This window comes from Bos indicus, chromosome 3 (assembly GCF_029378745.1).
Source record: "Bos indicus isolate NIAB-ARS_2022 breed Sahiwal x Tharparkar chromosome 3, NIAB-ARS_B.indTharparkar_mat_pri_1.0, whole genome shotgun sequence".
Lineage (NCBI taxonomy): Eukaryota > Metazoa > Chordata > Mammalia > Artiodactyla > Bovidae > Bos > Bos indicus.
In genome coordinates this window covers 7,550,858-7,569,675 of record NC_091762.1, presented here as the reverse complement: position 1 = coordinate 7,569,675, position 18,818 = coordinate 7,550,858, and the positions used below count along the sequence as shown (strand labels likewise).

Genomic DNA, 18,818 nt, shown 5'->3' with positions numbered 1-18,818 from the left:
ATTATGTTCAACTCTTTGCATCATCTCTTTTAATTTAATGTACTGATGGACAGTACAGCAGTCTTCCCTGTCCTTCACTGTCTCCTAGAGTCTGCTCAAATTCATGTCCACTGAGTCGATGATGCTAGCCAACCATCTCATCCTGTTTTTTCCTTAAGCTCCAGTTATATTTGAAATAGGTTCCCCTTGATATCTGTGGGGGATTGGTTCCAGGAGTCCTGATGGATAATGAAATTCGCAGAGGTTCAAGACCATCATGTAAAATGTCTCAGTACAATGAATACAGTGCAGCTTCCATATGTCAGAGTTCCTCGTCCTCGGATTCCACCAACTATGGCCCAAGGATACAGAAGGCCATTTGAGTGAGTCTCTTTGAAGCTAAAGGATATCTTGCCTTATCTATTATATGTATTATCTTCTAAAATGTTTATAGGTTAACAACAAAAAAAAGGTTCCCAGGGTCTGTAGGGGCTTTTCCTCTCAGCACATCAAGCTGCTCAATCTTGCCATCTAACAAAAAGAAGTCAGCACACAAGAGGCCCCTCTGCCCTCTAGGGCTCCCAGCTGTGGCTGTCACGTGGCAGGCCTCCACTACAGGGTGGAGCAGCCCCAACACACTCCTCTGCCCCTCCCCGATGGCTGCCTTAAATGCTTGCGCAGCGTCCACTGGGGATGCTCTCTGGCCCTTTTATCCGAGTCAAGCCTGTCTTGTGCACCCACCCTCTTCACACACTCGGTTTTCCTACCCCTCTCTCCTGGTTCCCACTTGCCGTCCAGGTCAGGCTGTCTTTGGCTGGTTCTCTTTTCTGCCCGCCTTTCAGATGTCATCTCTCAGAGCCCCAGTTTCAGCCCCTCGTCTTCCTCTTTTTCTTCTGTATTCCCCGGGCACACTTGGCTCTCACTCAGCCCAGACTTTGTTTCTGAGTGCCAGGTGGCCACCCTGTTATGAGACACTTCCCTCCTGAGTGTCCTCCGGACTCCTTAATGGATTCAAAAAGGAATTCATTTGCTTCAGTTCACAGCCTGTTCCTCCTATACTTCTGTCCGGGAGAAAGGCACGGCGCACCATTCACCAAGCCGGGAATCTTGGTTCTCCTTGCTGTCCACCTCTCCTCTACGCATGGCCCCATTGGTCGCCGTCTCCCCCCTCTTCACTTCTCAGCTCTTCCATTCCACCTCTGTGCTTAGCTTAGACCTCACGGTCCCTTGCCTGGATCACTCCAGTTACGACGGTGGTTTCTATGGCTCGTCTCTAACCCCTTCTAACCCATCCAACCCCTGTGCCCAGAAGTCCTGAGCTGCCTTGCTGCTTAAACCCTTCACTCACCATCATCAACTGCTGCAGGAAGCCCTAGGTCCTATCCCAGTGCATCAGCCCCTCCTTCAATGCCATCACTTCTTGCCATCTCCCCTCAATCAGAGTTCTCAAACTCAAATGCCTCTAGGGGCCAGGTGTGATGGAAATGGGTGAAGCAGGCTGAGTATGAGAGGATTTGTAACAACAGAGACTGGAGTGGATTGGAAGAGCAGCCGACCTAAAGGCATTCAAGTTTAAGGCTGACAAGACATCTTGGGGGCGCATTTGGCCCTCGGGTTGCCAGCTTTGAGATCTCTTGCCCATACCTAACTGCTCATACAGCCCATGGTGCCGTGCCTGGAGGTAGCTTCATGGACATGTGAACCGGGCAATCACCTTTTCAAAGCTCTGCTATGGCCATCTTGTAATTCTTAATCATTTTAGTTTGGATTTTTATTTTATAGTTAGAATCTAATAGGACAACTGGGCATGTGCATGAGCAGAGGACACAGTACATGTGTCCACCTTCCTGTGGCCCACTTGCGTGCAGGGGACACCGGTGGGCCCACTGCTTGTGGGGTTACGGTGAGACTCAGAGTGAAGATAAGGCAGGTGTGTTGTCCCTGTGACTGAGTGCGCCGGGCATTGCAGCCCCAGAGGCCACACCTGCCATCCTAAACAGAACCTCGAATGCAGAAAGAAGGCAGCGGTATGCTAGGAACCACAAATAACCAAGTAATCCCAGTATATTCTTTCTTACTTGTGTTATTTCCTTGGAGTAGACAATAACTCATGCTGAAAATGTTATAGAAGAGGGAAAGATAGGGCAACTCACAGTTCCTTTTCTTTTATTCAGGGAGCCAAATGTAGGGAGTGGGGGTAGACTGTGAGCATATCAAGAAGAGAAACAGATGAGTTTGTCGTGTGCAGTATTTTCACTGGGCTGCTAAGAACAAATTACACAGGAACATAGGAGCCATGAAAAACAAACTGTATCATCTTGGTGGACTCCACACGTGAGTTAAATGATCTTATCTTTGCATTGAAAACTGGTAGTGCACAATATAAACAAGAATGATAAAATTCACGCCAGTTATTTAAGTTTTTAAAAAAGTATTTCTTACAATGGCATGAAGTAGCAAAGAAAAAAACCAAGTGAATGAGAGAGAGACATCAGAGAAGAAAGGAAACAGCTTTATATTCACTATCTTCAATGGCAATTTCCATCTTGCTTTTTGAACTGGGGCTCCATGTTTTCACTTTGCAATGGGCTCAACAAAATGTGTAGTCAGCCCTAACTAAACTGGTTCACTGCTGGGGCTCTTGTTGACTCTGGTCCTTCTTATTGCAATGCCACCGTCCTTCCTGGCTGGTTTTGCCTCATCCCTCAAGACAGCTAGGTCAACTTCTCTTTCCAGAGGAGAGTCCCTCTGACCGCAAAGCACTCTATGCATCTGCTCACCACCCTCAGTTGAAATTGGGTTTGCCAGGTGGCTCAGTGGTAAAGAATTTACCTGCCAATGCAGGAGCCACAGGAGATGTGGGTTCCATCCCTGTGTTGGGAAGATCGCCTGGAGGAGGAAATGGCAACCCTCTCCAGTTTTCTTGTCTGGAGAATCCCATGGACAGAAGAGCCTGGCGGTCTACAGTCCATGGGATCACAAAGAGTCAGACATGAATGAACGGCTAAACGCCACCCATCATCTGAACTGAAACTGTGTTTCTGGGTCCCATATACGAGCTTGTGCACAACTCCAGGTCGGGGACCCTGCCTCACCTGCTTTTGTAGGATCAACACCTACAGCGCCAGCACTCAGTACTGTCCTTCAACTCAGTACTGACAAATGTGAGTGTGCTCCTCTGCTTAGAACCTTCTCTAACACCTTTAGATCTAAGTCCTCATGTCTTACTCCCTTCATCATCAGGCCCTCTCCCCTACCTCTCCTGGTCTGTGCCAGCACCGTGGGTGCCCTTCAACACCCCTGCAGAGGCTCACGCTGTCAGCTCTGCCCTGGTGACCACACCTGGAGATGGGGCTCACAGTCAGAACCAGAGACAGCCTCCCCTGGACCACATACCTTGCCAGACCTGTCCACTCTAGTCCCTGTAGCCCCTCCTGGTGACACCTCCGTGGAAGTGGCCAGAGTGCAGGCCCTTTCCCAGCCAGCCTGGCGAGGGCTGGGTGAATTAGGAGTGGCCTGTATCCTTGTAGACAGGCACAGACTCTTCCTTACCCATTTACAAGGAGCCACTCCACTTTATATTTGTCTTTCTAGGGCCAGCGGCCTCTGTGTTCTGACAGAGGCTCCTTGTGGTTTCAGGGGCCTGATGAGCTGATCAGCACAGTGAGAGCGGAGTGTGTCTGTGGAGCTGGGGCTGGGAAAGGTGCCTGTCAAGAGACTCTGGGCCGCCGACGGGACAGTCCTTGGTACTGAGTCTGGGTGCTGTGGAGGCTCCGGTCAGCACTGCCCTGCCCGTGTCGGTGCCACTTACTCAGGCCGTCTCGTGCCCACTGCCACTGTGGCCAGCCAGGCCTCGGGGGTTGTTACGGCCAGTTACTTTGTGGAAGAGGTGGTCTTCATGGGATCACATTTCTAGGTTCAGCCATGAGGCAGGCTCTGGTATTGCTGTCATCCCGACTGTCCTCTTCGCTCCTCCCCACTCCCCTCTCTGCCCCACACCAGCCTCTCCTACAACGCGCATCACAGCCCTTAAGGTCTGGGACTCTGCAAAGCCACGGCCATGGGGCACCCGTGTTCTCATCCTCTGTGGCAGCCTGACCAGAGCTCCCCACACCACCAAGGATGGTGACCAGTCCCCTTTCCTCCCTCCCGGAACCCGGCTCCCATCACTGATGGTGTTTTTCCTCTCTTGTCCTCAAGCAGCTATGCTTTGGCCAAAAGTTAATTCTAATTCGTTTGTTTTCGGAATTTTTCTGAGCGTTTTACAATTCCCCTGGGGAAACTGGTGGACATTTTTGGGCATCACAAAACCAGGTTTGGAAACCACAGGATAGGATGGTCCTTCTAAAAGCAGCCTGTTTAAAACCACTCAAACAGCTCAAACTCGAAATTGCCAGGCTCATTAAACAGCAAACAACCTTTTGTAGGTAGCAAGTCAGTGGCGTGTGTTAGTTTCAGACAAATGATTCTTATTTAACTGAAGGCTACATATAGTCTTACTTGGCCAGGCACAGGCAGGCAGGAAGTGTGCTAAGAAGGTTCCAGAAAAGAAATCCCATCCACACTAACAGCAGCCTGAGAGAAGCATGTGGCAGCAATACGCGATTGGAAATGATTCCTGAGAAAACCTGCCAAGACTCCACCTGCCTTCTCTCTGTGCCACCCCCTCTTTTCACCCCTTGGCATTTGAAGAAGCACTTATATCTGTGTCCGTGTCCCTGTGTTTTTTCCCACAGTAGATACAAGAGACAAGAATCCCAGATCTTCTGAAAAAAAAAAACCCTACAGGCCAGTCTTTAAGCAGAAGCTGACATCCTCTGTGTAAGACAGATGGATAAAGAAGATGTGGCCCATATATACAATGGAGTAATACTCAGCTGTTAGAAAGAATGAAATAATGCCATTTGCAGCGACATGGCTGGACCTGGAGTTTACCATACGAAGTGGAATAAGTCAGAGAAGACAAATATCGAAATCTAAATAAAAATGATACAAATGAACTTATTTACAAAACAGAAACACAGTCACAGAGAATGAATTTATCAGGAGAAAGGTTGAGGGGAAGGGACAATTAGGGAGTTTGGGATATGTATCAGATCAGATCAGATCAGATCAGTCGCTCAGTCGTGTCCGACTCTTTGCGACCCCATGAATCGCAGCACGCCAGGCCTCCCTGTCCATCACCAACTCCCTGAGTTCACTGGATATTTATACACTGCTGTACTTAAAACAGATAACTAACAAGGACCTACTGCATAGTACAGGGAACTCTGCTCAATATTCTGTAATAACCTAAATGGGAAAAGAATTTGAATACGAATTGGTATCAATATATGTATAACTGAATCACTTTGCTGCACACCTGAAACTAACATAACATTGTTAATCAACTATATTCCAATATAAAATAAAACTTAGAAAAAAAGAACCCCAGCTCTTTTGAAAAATCCCACAGGCCAGTCTTTAAGCAGAAGCTGACATCCTCTTTTAATGTTATGACCAACCTAGATAGCATATTCAAAAGCAGAGACATTACTTTGCCAACAAAGGTTTGTCTAGTCAAGGCTATGGTTTTTCCTGTAGTCATGTATGGATGTGAGAGTTGGACTGTGAAGAAGGCTGAGCGCCGAAGAATTGGTGCTTTTGAACTGTGGTGTTGGAGAAGACTCTTGAGAGTCCCTTGGACTGCAAGGAGATCCAACCAGTCCATTCTGAAGGAGGTCAGCCCTGGGATTTCTTTGGAAGGAATGATGCTAAAGCTTAAACTCCAGTACTTTGGCCACCTCATGCGAAGAGTTGACTCATTGGAAAAGACTCTGATGCTAGGAGGGATTGGGAGCAGGAGGAGAAGGGGATGACAGAGGATGAGATGGCTGGATGGCATCACTGACTCGATGGACGTGAGTCTGAGTGAACTCCGGGAGTTGGTGATGGACATGGAGGCCTGGCGTGCTGTGATTCACGGGGTTGCAAAGAGTCGGACACGACTGAGCGACTGAACTGAACTGAACTGACATCCTCTGTTGTATAGGTGCTCAGTTGTGTCCGACACTTGCCACCCCATGGACTCTAGTCCGCCAGGCTCCTCTGTCTGTGGGAGTCCCCAGGCAAGAATACTGGAGTGGGTTGCCATTTCCTTCCCCAGGGGATCTTCCCAACCCAGGAATTGTCTCCTGTATCTCCTGCATTGGCAAGCGGGTTCTTTTCCACTGAGCCACCAGGGAAGCCCCTCTGTGACAATGTGCTTCTGGTCGAACAGAATAGTGAAGCACAAGAGAAAGTGTATCCCGTCTCCTGCTCCTCTACCAGGTAAACAACTTCCAGGACACAGGGTTTCTCTTGTCTGGGCATCGGCATCTCAGTCAGGCTAACGAAGGAGGTGGAGTCCTGAGACCTAAGAACTCCAGAAAGATGCACATCGGAAAAGCTCGCGGGTGGCGACACCCAGGGGAGGCAGGTGGGTTGTGGAGACAGTGGAGAACTCACTGGCTGGAAGTGAAAGTGTGAGTCGCTTAGTCGTGTCTGACTCTGCAACCCTATGGACTGTGGTCAACCAGGCTCCTTTCTCCATGGGATTCTCCAGGCAAGGATACTGGAGTGGGTAGCCATTCCCTTCTCCAGGGGATCTTCCCAACCCAGGGATCAAACTCAGGTCTCCTGCATTACAGGCAGACTCTATACTATCTGAGCCTCCAGGGAAGCCCCTCTCCTACTGGCTAGGAAGTCACCAAGGGAAGAGTTTCCAGCCAGGCAATCACCATCCCTGGGGACATACAAGGAGTGTGGACCTACCTGCGGCCTGTATTCCACCCGTCTGTGGAGAGATAGTGGTGGGCAGCTGGCTAAGTTTCTGGAGGAACTGTCCCTGTCACCTGAGTGGTAGAGGTATGGGGACCCTGGGGAGTACACTCCTGTGGCAGTGGGGAGATGGGGTGCTAGGCTCAGGGTCTGTGGACCCATGAGCAAGGTCAAGGCTGCCCAGAGCCAGTGTGGAAGTGGACCCTTTGCTCAGACTCTGGGGCATTCTGCAGAAATTGAGCAAGACCCACAGCTTCAGAACTGATTTCTCCACGCGGTAAGAAATGAATCTTCTACTCTGGGGTCTGCTTGCTCCCACTGTGACAGTGAAAGGGACGAAAAGAAAAACATTCTTTCCTCCCACCCCAACCTCTGTGGCTCAAGAACTGTCTTCTTGCTTAGCTTCCTCCTGGCCAAGGTTCGTGAGATTTTGCCCTGGGGTCCATGTGACTGGCTATTTCCTTGTTATTACTCTGGGGTTTTTTTTCACCCAATAAGAATTCCTTGCTATATCACGGCCTGATACACTTACTACAGGATATAACTGAGGAAACTTTCTTTACCAGCTGAGCTACAAGGGAAGCCCAAGAATACTGGAGAGGGTAGCCTATCCCTTCTCCAGTGGATCTTCCCGACCCAGGAATCAAACCAGGGTCTCCTGCATTGCAGGCAGATTCTTTACCAACTGAGCTATTAGGGATTCCCAATTGAGGCAGCAATCTTTAGTAAATTTCTAATTTCTGAGACCTGCAGAAGGGCAGAGATTTGGCTAAGGTCACACAGCTCTCCGCAGTGGGGACTAGGCTACAACCAGGCATCTGGCTGCTGGTAGGTACCCCTACCACCATCTGTCTGGCATGGCTGGCACTTTATCCTGAGGAGGAACTGGAAAAGAGGATGCCAAGGGGGCTGAAAATGGGAAGAAGGGAAAGAAAGGTATAAGGCAAATCGCATCTGTCAAATCAAGTATATTTTTAATGAAATTACTATTCAATAGTGTTATTTTTCAGTGTTGATGGTGACTTAATGTTTAAGTCTTTTTGAAAAAGCCATCTGTGGCAAGTCCCACTTCCCCCTCACCCCGCCTCCGCCCACGGAAACATACATAGACACACACACACTTTCACGTTTCACTGTTCCCAGAGTCATCTTATGGCCATGGAGCGCCCAGGCACAGAACAGGCTACATTCTCTGTTTCTGGAACACACCCTGCTCATTTAGACCTACCCAGTCAGAATACTTTCCTTTTCCACTTAGCAAACTCCTGTTCATCCTTCAAAACTCAGCTCAAAGGATACCTTCTTAGAAAAGCTTTCCCAGCCTTCTTAGCTGCCAGGCAATCTGCTGCTCCCTCTGCCCCTGTCTCTCCACTCCTCTGTTACATCATTTATCACACGATGCCATGATGTTCCCATGCTTTCTAAGGCCAGGAGCTAATGAGATTTGTTCCCTGGGGCTCACTATTTCCCTGTTCCCTCTTTTAATATTCTGGGATCCCCCCGCCTACACACACATAAGAATCTCTTGTTAGTTCATGGCCTGGTAAACATCCTGCTGAAAACGTGTTGCTGCTGCTGCTGCATCGCTTCAGTCGTGTCCGACCCTGTGCGACCCCATAGACGGCAGCCCACCAGGCTCCCCCATCCCTGGGATTCTCCAGGCAAGAACACTGGAGTGGGTTGCCATTTCCTTCTCCAATGTATGAAAGTGGAAAGTGAAAGTGAAGCCGCTCAGTCGTGTCCGAATCTCAACAACCCCATGGACTTCAGCCTCCCAGGCTCCTCTGTCCATGGGATTTTCCAGGCAAGAGTACTGGAGTGGGGTGCCATTGCCTTCTCCAGCTGAAAACATAGTCATCACTAAATAACCAAATATCCAACACCCATCACAAAGCCTAGTACACCAGCATTTGACAAATGTTTATAAAACTTATTAATGAAGCTGAGATCTTAGCTCCACTAATTTATTTTAGAAAGGAGTTTTCTACTCTTGTCACTGGTACATTGTGAATATAGACCCTAGATGTTAAAACTGATCGTTGCCCAAGGAGCAACTCCACTTGCCTTTCTTTATGAAGCAGTTGGAGCATCTGACTCCCCCTCTCCTTTCAAGCTATTTCCGGGCTCAGCCTTTTACTTGAGCAGGAGACCCAAGCCAGGCGGAATGGACTCACCTATGACGTTCCGTATGTCATCTTCTTCCTCGGGGCTCAGGGTGGGGCCAGGGGGAACGGTGTCCTGTCTGGCAGTAGAATCTTTCCCTGGTGAGTCTGTCCTGACTGGAGGCGGAGGCACTGGGGCTGTGTGCGTCGCCTCCACAAAGGCATCCTCAGGGGCCGCTGACGGAGGAGCTGAGGCTGGCGGTTGCTGGGTGGCTGTGTGGGCCACAGTGGTAGCTGGTACCTGAGTAAAAGGTGTAGGGACTGCCTCCTCCGTGGGATCTGGAGACACTGAGGTCGTCGGGAGCGGTGTTGAGAATTGTTCGACTGAGGCAGAGACTGCAGGGTCAGGGGTGCTGGGCGCTGCAGTGGAGGCGGGCAGCTGGGCAGAGGGCAGGGCTGTGGTCGGAGTGCCAGCGCTGGTGGTGCCGGCATCAGCTGTCACAGCGGCGCTGCGCCTGGTGGCTGCTGGCCTCCGGGTGGCGCTGGTCAGCAGCTGGTTGTGTCTCAGAAGCTGATCTTCAATTAGCAAATCCATTCCGTGTTCACCACTGAAAAATTCGTCTTCTGGGAAACAAACACAGGTTCGTTTGTGACTCAGGAGTCAGCAACATGTGGTGTGTGGCAGATTAATGAGGGTTTCTTTCATCAGCATGATACCCTGATTTATTATTTTTTTTATTTTTTAAAATTAATTTTAATTGAGGATAATTACTTTACAATATTGTGATGGTTTTGGCCATACATCATGAACCAGCCATAGGATACTCTGATTCAAAGTGGAGCCCAGGTGGGATTTAGAAGAAGAAGGTGAAAGGAGCACAGATGGACACATTTCCTGGAGGGTCTCTCTGAACAGTCTGCCTCCACCCACCACCCAGGAACCGCAGCCAAGGGCTACAAAACCTGGGAGGAAGTTAGTCACTCACTCAGTAGTTATCAATGGAGCACAAACAACAATGAGCCTTCACAGAGTTTCTATCTAGTGGTGGAGACGCCAAACATTAGACAGATTGTCTCCTTGAAGGTGTTGTGAGGAAAAGTCTAGTAGGGTGAGGGGAAGGGGGGGATGGGAACCTTGCAGTCATGGATAAAGTGGTCAAGATGAGACTCAGTGGGATGAAGAGAGGAGCAGTGGCTTGAAGGGAGGTAACCGAGCAGGTGACGGGGAGGAGTATTCAGGGAGAAATAGCAGCAGTGCAAAGGCCCTGGGGCCGGAACACATCTGCTGAGGCTGAGGAGCAGTGAGGTGGGCAGAGGTCAGAGGGAACACAGCCAGGTCATGGAGGGCTTGGCTGCTGTGTTTGGACTTCAGTTTTTATCCTGCATGAAATGGGGGAGTCTCCAGGGTTTTGAGCAGAAAAGGAATACTAAGATGGAGTGTTTTCTTAGGACACAAAGAGATCTAACCACAAAAGACATAACTGGTCAACTGGATTTTACCTGCTCATCAAAAACATCATTAAAGAACTAAAGGTACAAGCCATGGGCAGAAATAAAATATTAATATCTGCAATACAAAGGATTTGTCCCAGAATATAAAAACCCCACAAATCCATTATTTATTTTGGCCATGTAGAGAGGCTTGTGGGATCTCAGTTCCCCGACAAGGGATTGAACCTGGGCCACAGGAGTGAAATCACCAAATCCTAATCACTAGACCACCAGGGAACCCCACAAGTCAATAAATTAAAACGTTACACAGTTAGAAATGGGCAAACTGATTATGCCAGCACCTGGGGGAGCAGAATCTATCAGGAGGCAGCTGAGGGGGACCAGATGAGAGGAAGTGACATAGCAGGGAGAGGGGAAAAGCTAGGCCTCCTGGGGTGCTGGGCAGGGATAGATAGAAGAAAAGGAGGGGCCGGTGGCAGGGAAGAGCCCAGGAAGAGGAAGTGTAGGGGAAACAAGATAAAGATGAGGTGAAAAGGAGTATCTATTTTCTGTGAAAGAGTAAGAAGGAAAGAGATGGAAGAGTAGGTGCTAGAGTCTAGGTCAAGAAGCCCAGGGTCCCCCTAGAAAAAGCAGGCAGGAGAAGCCTCTTTGTGTCTCTGAGTGGGTCACCCCTCCATGCCTCAGTGTGCACGTCTGAGAATGGGGAGGGCACAGAGGCCCCTTCCGGCTCAGCCACGCTCTGCCCTGTGGTCCTCTGCAAGCCCAGAGAAGGCAAGTGACTTGCCCCCAGGGTGCTCAGCAAGCTGTGAGGAAAGGCAGTAAGAACTCTGGGTAATTTGTAACTGCAGGTAAATCTCAGGTAACCAGGCTGGCTCTTCGGGGCCACTGTAGTAATCAAACTGCCGAAGGCAGGTGTGGCTTACAGGAAGTGCCCCTCCAGAGTGCAAAGGGTGACTCCCTCCCTGCCCTGCCTCTGGGGGGCTGCCCTGCGGACCCCAACTCACGATGCTCTTCAATGTCATTCTCCTCCTCGGGGTCCTTGGCTTTGTAGTAGGTGATGCCCCGGATTACGGTGGGCCTGGAGGCTGGCCGGCCCCTCAGGTGGACCTGTCTCTGCAGGGGTCGCTGTGGCTTCACCACCTCTGGTGGAGCCAGTGGCCGCGTCTGCAGGAGCTTGATGGATTTGATCTGTTGGGACACAGTTTCTTCCTGCAGAAACCTCTCTTCATACTGCTCCTCAGAGGGGACACAAGGGAAGGTCACAAGAGGCAGTGCTGGAGTCAAGGCCATCCTAGTCACAACAGCTAATCCTAAAAGCACTTCCTAAACCAGGCACTGTTCATCTTGTCGTCAGCCCCATGAGGTATGAACCATTTTTAATCATTCCCATTTACAAATTGGGAAATTGAGGCACAGAGAGGTTATGTAAATCACCCAAGGTCCCAGAGCAGGGAAGTGGTAGAGGCAGGATTTGAACCCAGGCAGTCTGACTCTAGACTCTGACTCTAACCTACATGCTATACTTCCCAGAGAGTGCAGCTGTCCTCTCAGCTCTGGCCTAGAGATGCTGGGTGCCTCAGATCTCACGCAGTTGTTTGTAGTAAATCTATGTAGTTGGAACATGAAGTGTGTTAGTCACGCAGTCGTGTGTGACTCTTTGTGACCCCATAAACTGTAGCCCGCCAGGCTCTTCTCTCCATGGGATTTTCCAGGCAAGATTACTAGAGTGGGTTGCCATTCCCTTTCCCAGGGGATCTTCCCGACCCAGGGATGAAACCTGGGTCTCCTTCATTGTAGGCAGATTCCTTACCATCTGAGCCACCAGGGAATGCCGGCACAAGAAGGCTGAGGGCTAAGATGCACAGCTCAGGATAAGGCATGACTGCTTTTACTTGTGCTCTTGGCACAAACTGCCCCAAGCCCTCCCTAATGCATCCAGAATAAAGTCCAAAGTCCTTGACCTGGCACTGAGAACTCAAAGTGACTTGACCCAGCTCAGCCTTCTCTCTTGCTCCACCCCCAGCCTCCCCACCCTTGGTATTCCAGGCACTTGGGTGACTCCTGAACTGCTTGGCTCTCCCGAAGTGCTGGGTCTTTGCTCAGATTGTTTTCTCTGTCTGGAAGCCATTCCCTTCCCCCCATATAGCCATTTATTGAAATCTACCCACTTTTCAAGGCCTGGCTAAAATCTCAGGACCCCAAGGAAATACTCCTAAACCTTTTCATTTAGAATTCATCTTTCTTTCCCAATCCTTACTTTGCAGCAGAGACTTCTAAGTGACTATCCAAACACTCTCCTTTTTTCCTAACTTAATGAGAAACTGGTTTTGTGGGAGTGGTCCTGGGACTAAGTTCTGGCTGTTAAAGTAGAAGTAGAAGTTGGTGGGAAGAGCTTTTGGAAAAGTTCCTTAAAACATGGGGCTGACTCAGCTGGAAGGCATCATTTGCACTTTTCCTCATTTCTCTGGCCAGGAGAATGTGGGCAGGATGGCTGGAGCTGAGCAGTCATCTTGTGACCATGAGGGGATTTTGAAGATGGACATCACTAATGACATCTCGCAGCTAACTGTACCAGCCCTGGGCCACCTGTCTCCATGACTCTTTTTACAACAGAACAACAAACCCCTATATTGTTTAATGCACAATATTTTGGTCTCTTACTCAAAGCTGAACACAACTCCTAATGGATAAAACTCTATACTATTATAATACCTCTCCCATCTTGCCTTCCACAGGAATTTCTTAAGAACGTTGTCTCTGTAAACTATGAGCAATTGGAAGAGCAGAGACAATCTCTTGTCTGTCTCTGATTCCCCTGGATATATGTACCTTAATATTTGTTAGACTGAATTTCTGAATCATAAAAAATCCCAAAGAACTGTCAACACTTGTGACTGCCACTGGGATTTTTGTCAAATCAAATGATGCTTTACAGTAGGTAGCCTATGACCTGGGCATAATGATGGTACCAAAAAAAGGCCTCTGCGATGGTTATGGCCACACAGAAGGACCATCCTGTCCGTTCATCCTGGGGACTGACCTCTTGTGTCCACAGTGTGGCAGAGTCCCTGGGCCCTGCCTAGGTCCATCCAGTCATATTCCCTCACCCAGGCCCGTTTTTGAAAACAAAGGGGCTTGGACACAGGGCCTGTGAGCCGGCTGTGCTCCAGTGCAGAGCCACCAGACAGGGCCAGTGGCTCCATCAGTAAAGCAAGCGCGGACCACGGGAGGCGTGGCCCACCTCTGCTCTATGAGGACTTTGAATGGCTGAATTATGAAGAGGTCACTCCCTGTAGTCACCGAAGCCCTGAAAGCTCTTCTTCTCGCCAGGAGGAGGTGGGTGAGCTCCCTTAAATCCTCGGTAAAATGTGCCCATAGAGCACAGCCCACTTGGAAACAAAACCTCTGTCCCTTTGATGCTCAGTCCTGAGAGGCAGAGCAGGACCTTTGAGCTCCCTGAACGTCAGCTGTCAGGGACCCAGCTGTCATGACCAACTCTTTCACTCTGCCTGCTGCTGCTGCTGCTGCTAAGTCGCTTCAGTCGTGTCCGACTCTGTGCGACCCCATAGACGGCAGCCCACCAGGCTCCCCCGTCCCTGGGATTCTCCAGGCAAGAATACTGGAGTGGGTTTCACTCTGCCTAGGAAGAAACAAATCAGATTCTTGTTCTGACCTTTAAAATCTGGCCTAGAGAAAACCTGGAGCCCTCATTCCCCACCACACCCCGGGTCTGTACTGGTTTTCCCGTGACAGAAGACTTTATCCAGATGGCACTGCAGACAGGGAAGCTCCTAAACGTGTGTTCTTCACTCCCCCATGCTGACCCACTCCTTGAAAACAGAGGACACTTTCCAGCAGCCTCCCCTTGCTGGGGCCAGAGAGCTGCCTGGAAGAAGCAGGCAGACGTGTGCCCTGGGCAGCCCTCACTCCCGCTAACTGCCCCTCCCCCACTTGCCATGGTTTGCTGGGGAGGTGACCGCCACCAGAAGTGCAGGGAATACTTGGCTGGTGGTGGTGGCATTTTACTGAGCATCTGTTATGGGCAGACATGTCCCTTCATATTCCTTTTAACCCTTAAAACAATGAGGCAAGATAGATACTATTATCCACATTTTACAGATGAATAAAGAGAGGTTCAGAGTCCTTTAGCAATCTGGTTGAAGGTTAATCAATTAAGTGAGAGAGCACTTATTAAGTCATGTATGTGCATGCTAAGCCACTTCAGTCATGTCTGACTCTGCAACCCTATTGGACTGTAGCCCTCCTGGCTCCTCTGTCCATGGGATTCTCCAGGCAAGAATACTGGAGTGGGTTGTCACTTCCTTCTTATTAAGTCATAAGGCTATTAAATAACCCAGGGCTGCTTGCCTTCAGAGCCTGTGATCCACCTTGGTATAGCTACACTGTGCTCAGCTGTCACCACAGGACTAACTCATCTGCCGTCCAAAAAGCCCTCAGGGCCGTGGTCTGGCTGGTGTCCAGAAGACTTGGGGATTCCTCATTTCCCATAGAAAAGAGCTGCCTGGGAGGCGGACAAGAGGCCCCAGCCCTCAACTCAGATGCCACAGGCCATCTAATTGCCAGACCTTGGTTTCCCTCTGCATTGCAAAAGCAAGTTGTCATTTCTTCGTGGCAAACCCCAGGAACTGTCTTTAATTCCAGACTTTTAGGGATGAGCGGGAACTGCAGTTCCCGCTCCCAGCCAAGGAGATGGAGCAAGACCATGGACAGCCTCTGCCAGAGAACATATAATTTCCTTGGATTCGCTGGCGACAGGCTGCACGGGGCGGCAGCAGCCCCCGAGTTTTTGTTTCTTCTCTCTGTTAAATTGTTGTATGACTTCAACTCCTGGTGTTTCCATGTTCCCAATCCCACCCTGACCTCTCCACCCAGCCCCCAGAGCCCCCTGCCAACCCTCCAGGCATGGACCTTCTTGGAAAGATGCCTCCAACAAAGTGCCATTCACCATTCCAAAAAACCCTGACATAATCCATAAGAACCTTGAAAATAACAACCAAACCCAGACACCCCTCTTTACCCCCTTTTCAACAGGGGGTTCACTAAAGAGATAGGAAAAGGGAGAGAAAGATGCTAGCCTCGTGTCCTTCACCTCGCCTCCCTTTCTGGTCCTGCCCTGGCCCTGGCTACCCCCACCACTACCCTGGTTTGGGTGGATTGTGCTAACCTCAGCAGGGTGTGAATGGGGATTTCAGGAGGCAGCAAGGTTTGCTGAGCAAGGAGAAAAAGAGTTTGGTGTGTTTGATTTGGTTTGCTGTTTACCCTCAGGAAATCTGAGCTGGGATCCTGAACATACCACATAATGTGTCATCAAGACAACTGATGGAATTCTCAAGCTCAGTCGACTGGGAAATTGGAGCCAGAGAGGACTGAAGTCGGGGAGCGCCTGATTCCACTGAGCGGCTGGACCGGCAGATGATGCCACACGGGCGGTGACAGGAGCCGCTGGGCCCCAGGTCTGATGAACCCAGGGTGCCTCCAATTCCCTTTAAAGTGCAAATGTCCTCTGGCTCTTTGGTTTACAAGTTCAGACTTGCTCAGGGGTGACCCACCAAGCAGACTAAACATACGCTCAGTCACTGGCGTGTCGAGAACACCCGAAAATGAGAATAAAAATAATTTTTGAAGATATATGATATTTCCAAAAAACCATCAATGGAGTCATCGTGGGCTAAGCCAGAAAATTACTGGCCTTGCTTGTACTTATTTTCTGGTTTGGAAATGGGTTTATTTCAAGTTACAAATTGGGTGGAGTGTAGGCACCAGACTCTCTTCAGGGCCTCTTGTCTCCAAAGTCCTAATCTGCCTGCTCTTTTGCCTTTGGAACACATGCTCAAGGTTCCCCAAACCCACAGCTGCTGCCTGCTTGGCTCCACTTGGGGAATTTCTTTGCTCAAGAGTTCCAAGCCCGCAGGCCTAACCTTACTTCCTCTCTTACCCTGATTCTTAACAACCCAGGCAACAAATCCTTTGCAGCAACACTTCCCAGCCTTTTTCAATGTCACAGCACATAGAGCCACAAGTTCAGGGCTTTGCTGTCATTGTCCCAGACCCTCTCAACCCACACTCTGCCCACCTGCCCCAGGCTGAGGGGATCCCGCGATGGGTCACCTGAAATCCATGCTCTGCTGTCCACCACCAACCCGTGGCCCAGTAAAAGTAAGCAAGACCTTTCTTAGCTGTCGCTATTCCGTGTTTGCCAGGGACCCCTTTTATAACACTTTATCCAGACCTGCCTTGCTGAGAGCATCCACACTCTGCAAGTCCTGCTGCCAGAATTTACCTGTTTCCTCTTCTATTCTTTTAGGGTTAGCTCCTGTTTCACAGGCAGCAATTTAGGAGATAACACATAAATAATAATATATATAACTATTGGCACATAAATATAACTTGGTTGCTGCTGCTAAGTCGCTTCAGTCGTGTCCGACTCTGTGCGACTCCATGGACTGCAGCCTACCAGGCTTCTCCGTCCATGGGATTCTCCAGGCAAGAACACTGGAGTGGGTTGCCATTTCCTTCTCCAATGCATGAAAAGTGGAAAGTGAAAGTGAAGTCACTCAGTTGTGTCCGACTCCTAGCGACCCTATGGACTGCAGCCTACCAGGCTCCTCCGTCCATGGGATTTTCCGGGCGACAGTACTGGAGTGGGATGCCATTGCCTTCTCCCATATAACTTGGTAAGCAGAGACAAAAGAAACAGGTATCAGACGGGGAGGTATTTTTAAGCAAGTAGGCCCTCTGGCATCACCCAAATCACATTAGGTAGTGTTTCATTTCATCGCACCAACCCAGACACTGCTGAGTGGGCAGAGACAGAGATCTGAGACCCCTGTCGCCACTTTCCGGCTAAGCCACGGGGAACGTGAGCGTTCCTGGACCTGCTTCCTCTTCTGCAAAGTGAGGGTACTGATGTCGGCCTCGGGCTGCCTTCTAGAGCTGGGGTGAGGGCCGTACGGTGTGATGGATGATGGAAGTACTCACAGAGTCCCTTACAAATGGGGAGGACCACACAGCTGACTGCTTCCAAACTGGGACTCTTCTAGAGTGACAGAAGGAGTCATTAGCGATCATGCCAGGACAGCAGGAGTAAACTAGGATGGTCCCAGACAAGCCACCTAACTTGTAAACGCAAGGGATGCTCAAAACGGCAGGATGAAGTATAATACAAAGAACAGGCCTGGTACCCAGGAGACCCAGATCTGGGTCCTGGCTTCAACCCTGGCTGAACCTTGCGGGGCTTCAGTGTTAAGTGTGATGGGGTCCACTTCTGCCCCGTCAGACTGATGGGACAGTTGAGTAGATGGAATGAGACCATGCCCGTGGGAGGCTGGAGCCCGAAGGCTCCATGCACCTGCGAGGGGGTGGGCGTACACTTTCCGGAGGGCTGTGGTCAGAGCTCCCGGAGGCCGGGGCTGTACCTCGGGACGGGTGTAGGCTGCAGCCGCGTCCCTCTGCAGGGCCGAGCGGATGTCTGGAATGCTGTCCAGGATGTTATTGGAACAGTTCTCTTTGCCTCGCTTGTTCATCTCAGTTCGAATTTCTTCCACGTCCTCTCTGATCTGCTCATTTTCCTTGGTGAGGTTTTTAGATATTTCCTAGCAAGAGAGAAAAATTTTTAAAGGGAGTCATTTAAAGTGCTCTGAGGACAAGTAGGAGGGAGCTGGCAGCCATCTCCTGCTCCGAGCCCAGAGACTCAACAGGTAGGTTGAGAAACCAACCAGAAAGCACAGGGGCCCTCAGGAGCGTCCAGCCCTGTGCTGAGGCCCAGCGCATGGACTCAGGTCGCATCTCCAGGGCAGCCTGGCTCCAGTGTGTCCATGACTGGAAATGCTTCCCAATACCACCACGGCTTTCCTAATAATAATACTGTCATGTCCCCGAGCTACTGGGACACCTGCTATTTTTCCATCCTGTGCACACAGTATGCTCATACCAGTGATGAGTAACATTGCAGAAAAATTCCATTTGCTTGCATCTCCCCACATGTGAACCAATGTCTCAATTAATGAAAGAGGGATTTTCTAGGCAATTTAAAAAGAGGTGGTCAAAGAAATCTACTTAATCTGCTTTTCTAATAAGAACAAACTATTCTTTCGAGCACTTTTTAAAAATCTTTTTTTAATTGAATTCTAGTTGATTTACAACATTGTATTAGTTTCAGGTGTACAGCAAAGTGATTCAGTGATATACACACACATCTTTTCAGATTATTTTCCATTATAGGTTATTACAAGATATTGAATAGAGTTCCCTGTGCTGTGCAGTAAATCCTTATTGCTTATCTATTTCATGTATAGGAGTTTGTGTCTGTTAATCCCGTATTCCTAATTTATCCCCTCTGCCTCTCCCCTTGGGTAAACATAAGTTTGTTTAATATGTCTGGGAATCTGTTTCTGTTTTTTATATAGATTCCTTTGTATTGTTTTTTAGACTCTACACATAAGTGATTTCATGTCATACTTGTTTTTG

General features: G+C 49.5%; 1 protein-coding gene across 4 annotated transcripts in view; it reads right to left on the bottom strand.

Moving 5' to 3' along the window:
- OLFML2B (olfactomedin like 2B) overlaps positions 1-18,818 on the bottom strand; it is a 49,212-nt gene that overhangs the window by 6,915 nt on the left and 23,479 nt on the right. Inside the window, exons 4-6 of one of the 4 annotated variants that reach the window (XM_019987024.2) lie at positions 17,768-17,944; positions 11,336-11,564; positions 8,952-9,503 (exon numbers count right to left, since the gene is read on the bottom strand). In XM_019987024.2, the coding sequence (XP_019842583.2) occupies positions 8,952-9,503; positions 11,336-11,564; positions 17,768-17,944 (958 nt within the window). Of the gene's footprint in view, positions 1-8,951; positions 9,504-11,335; positions 11,568-17,767; positions 17,945-18,818 lie in introns of all 4 variants that reach the window. The other 3 variants (XM_019987017.2, XM_019987031.2, XM_019987028.2) reach the window with 3 other exon arrangements.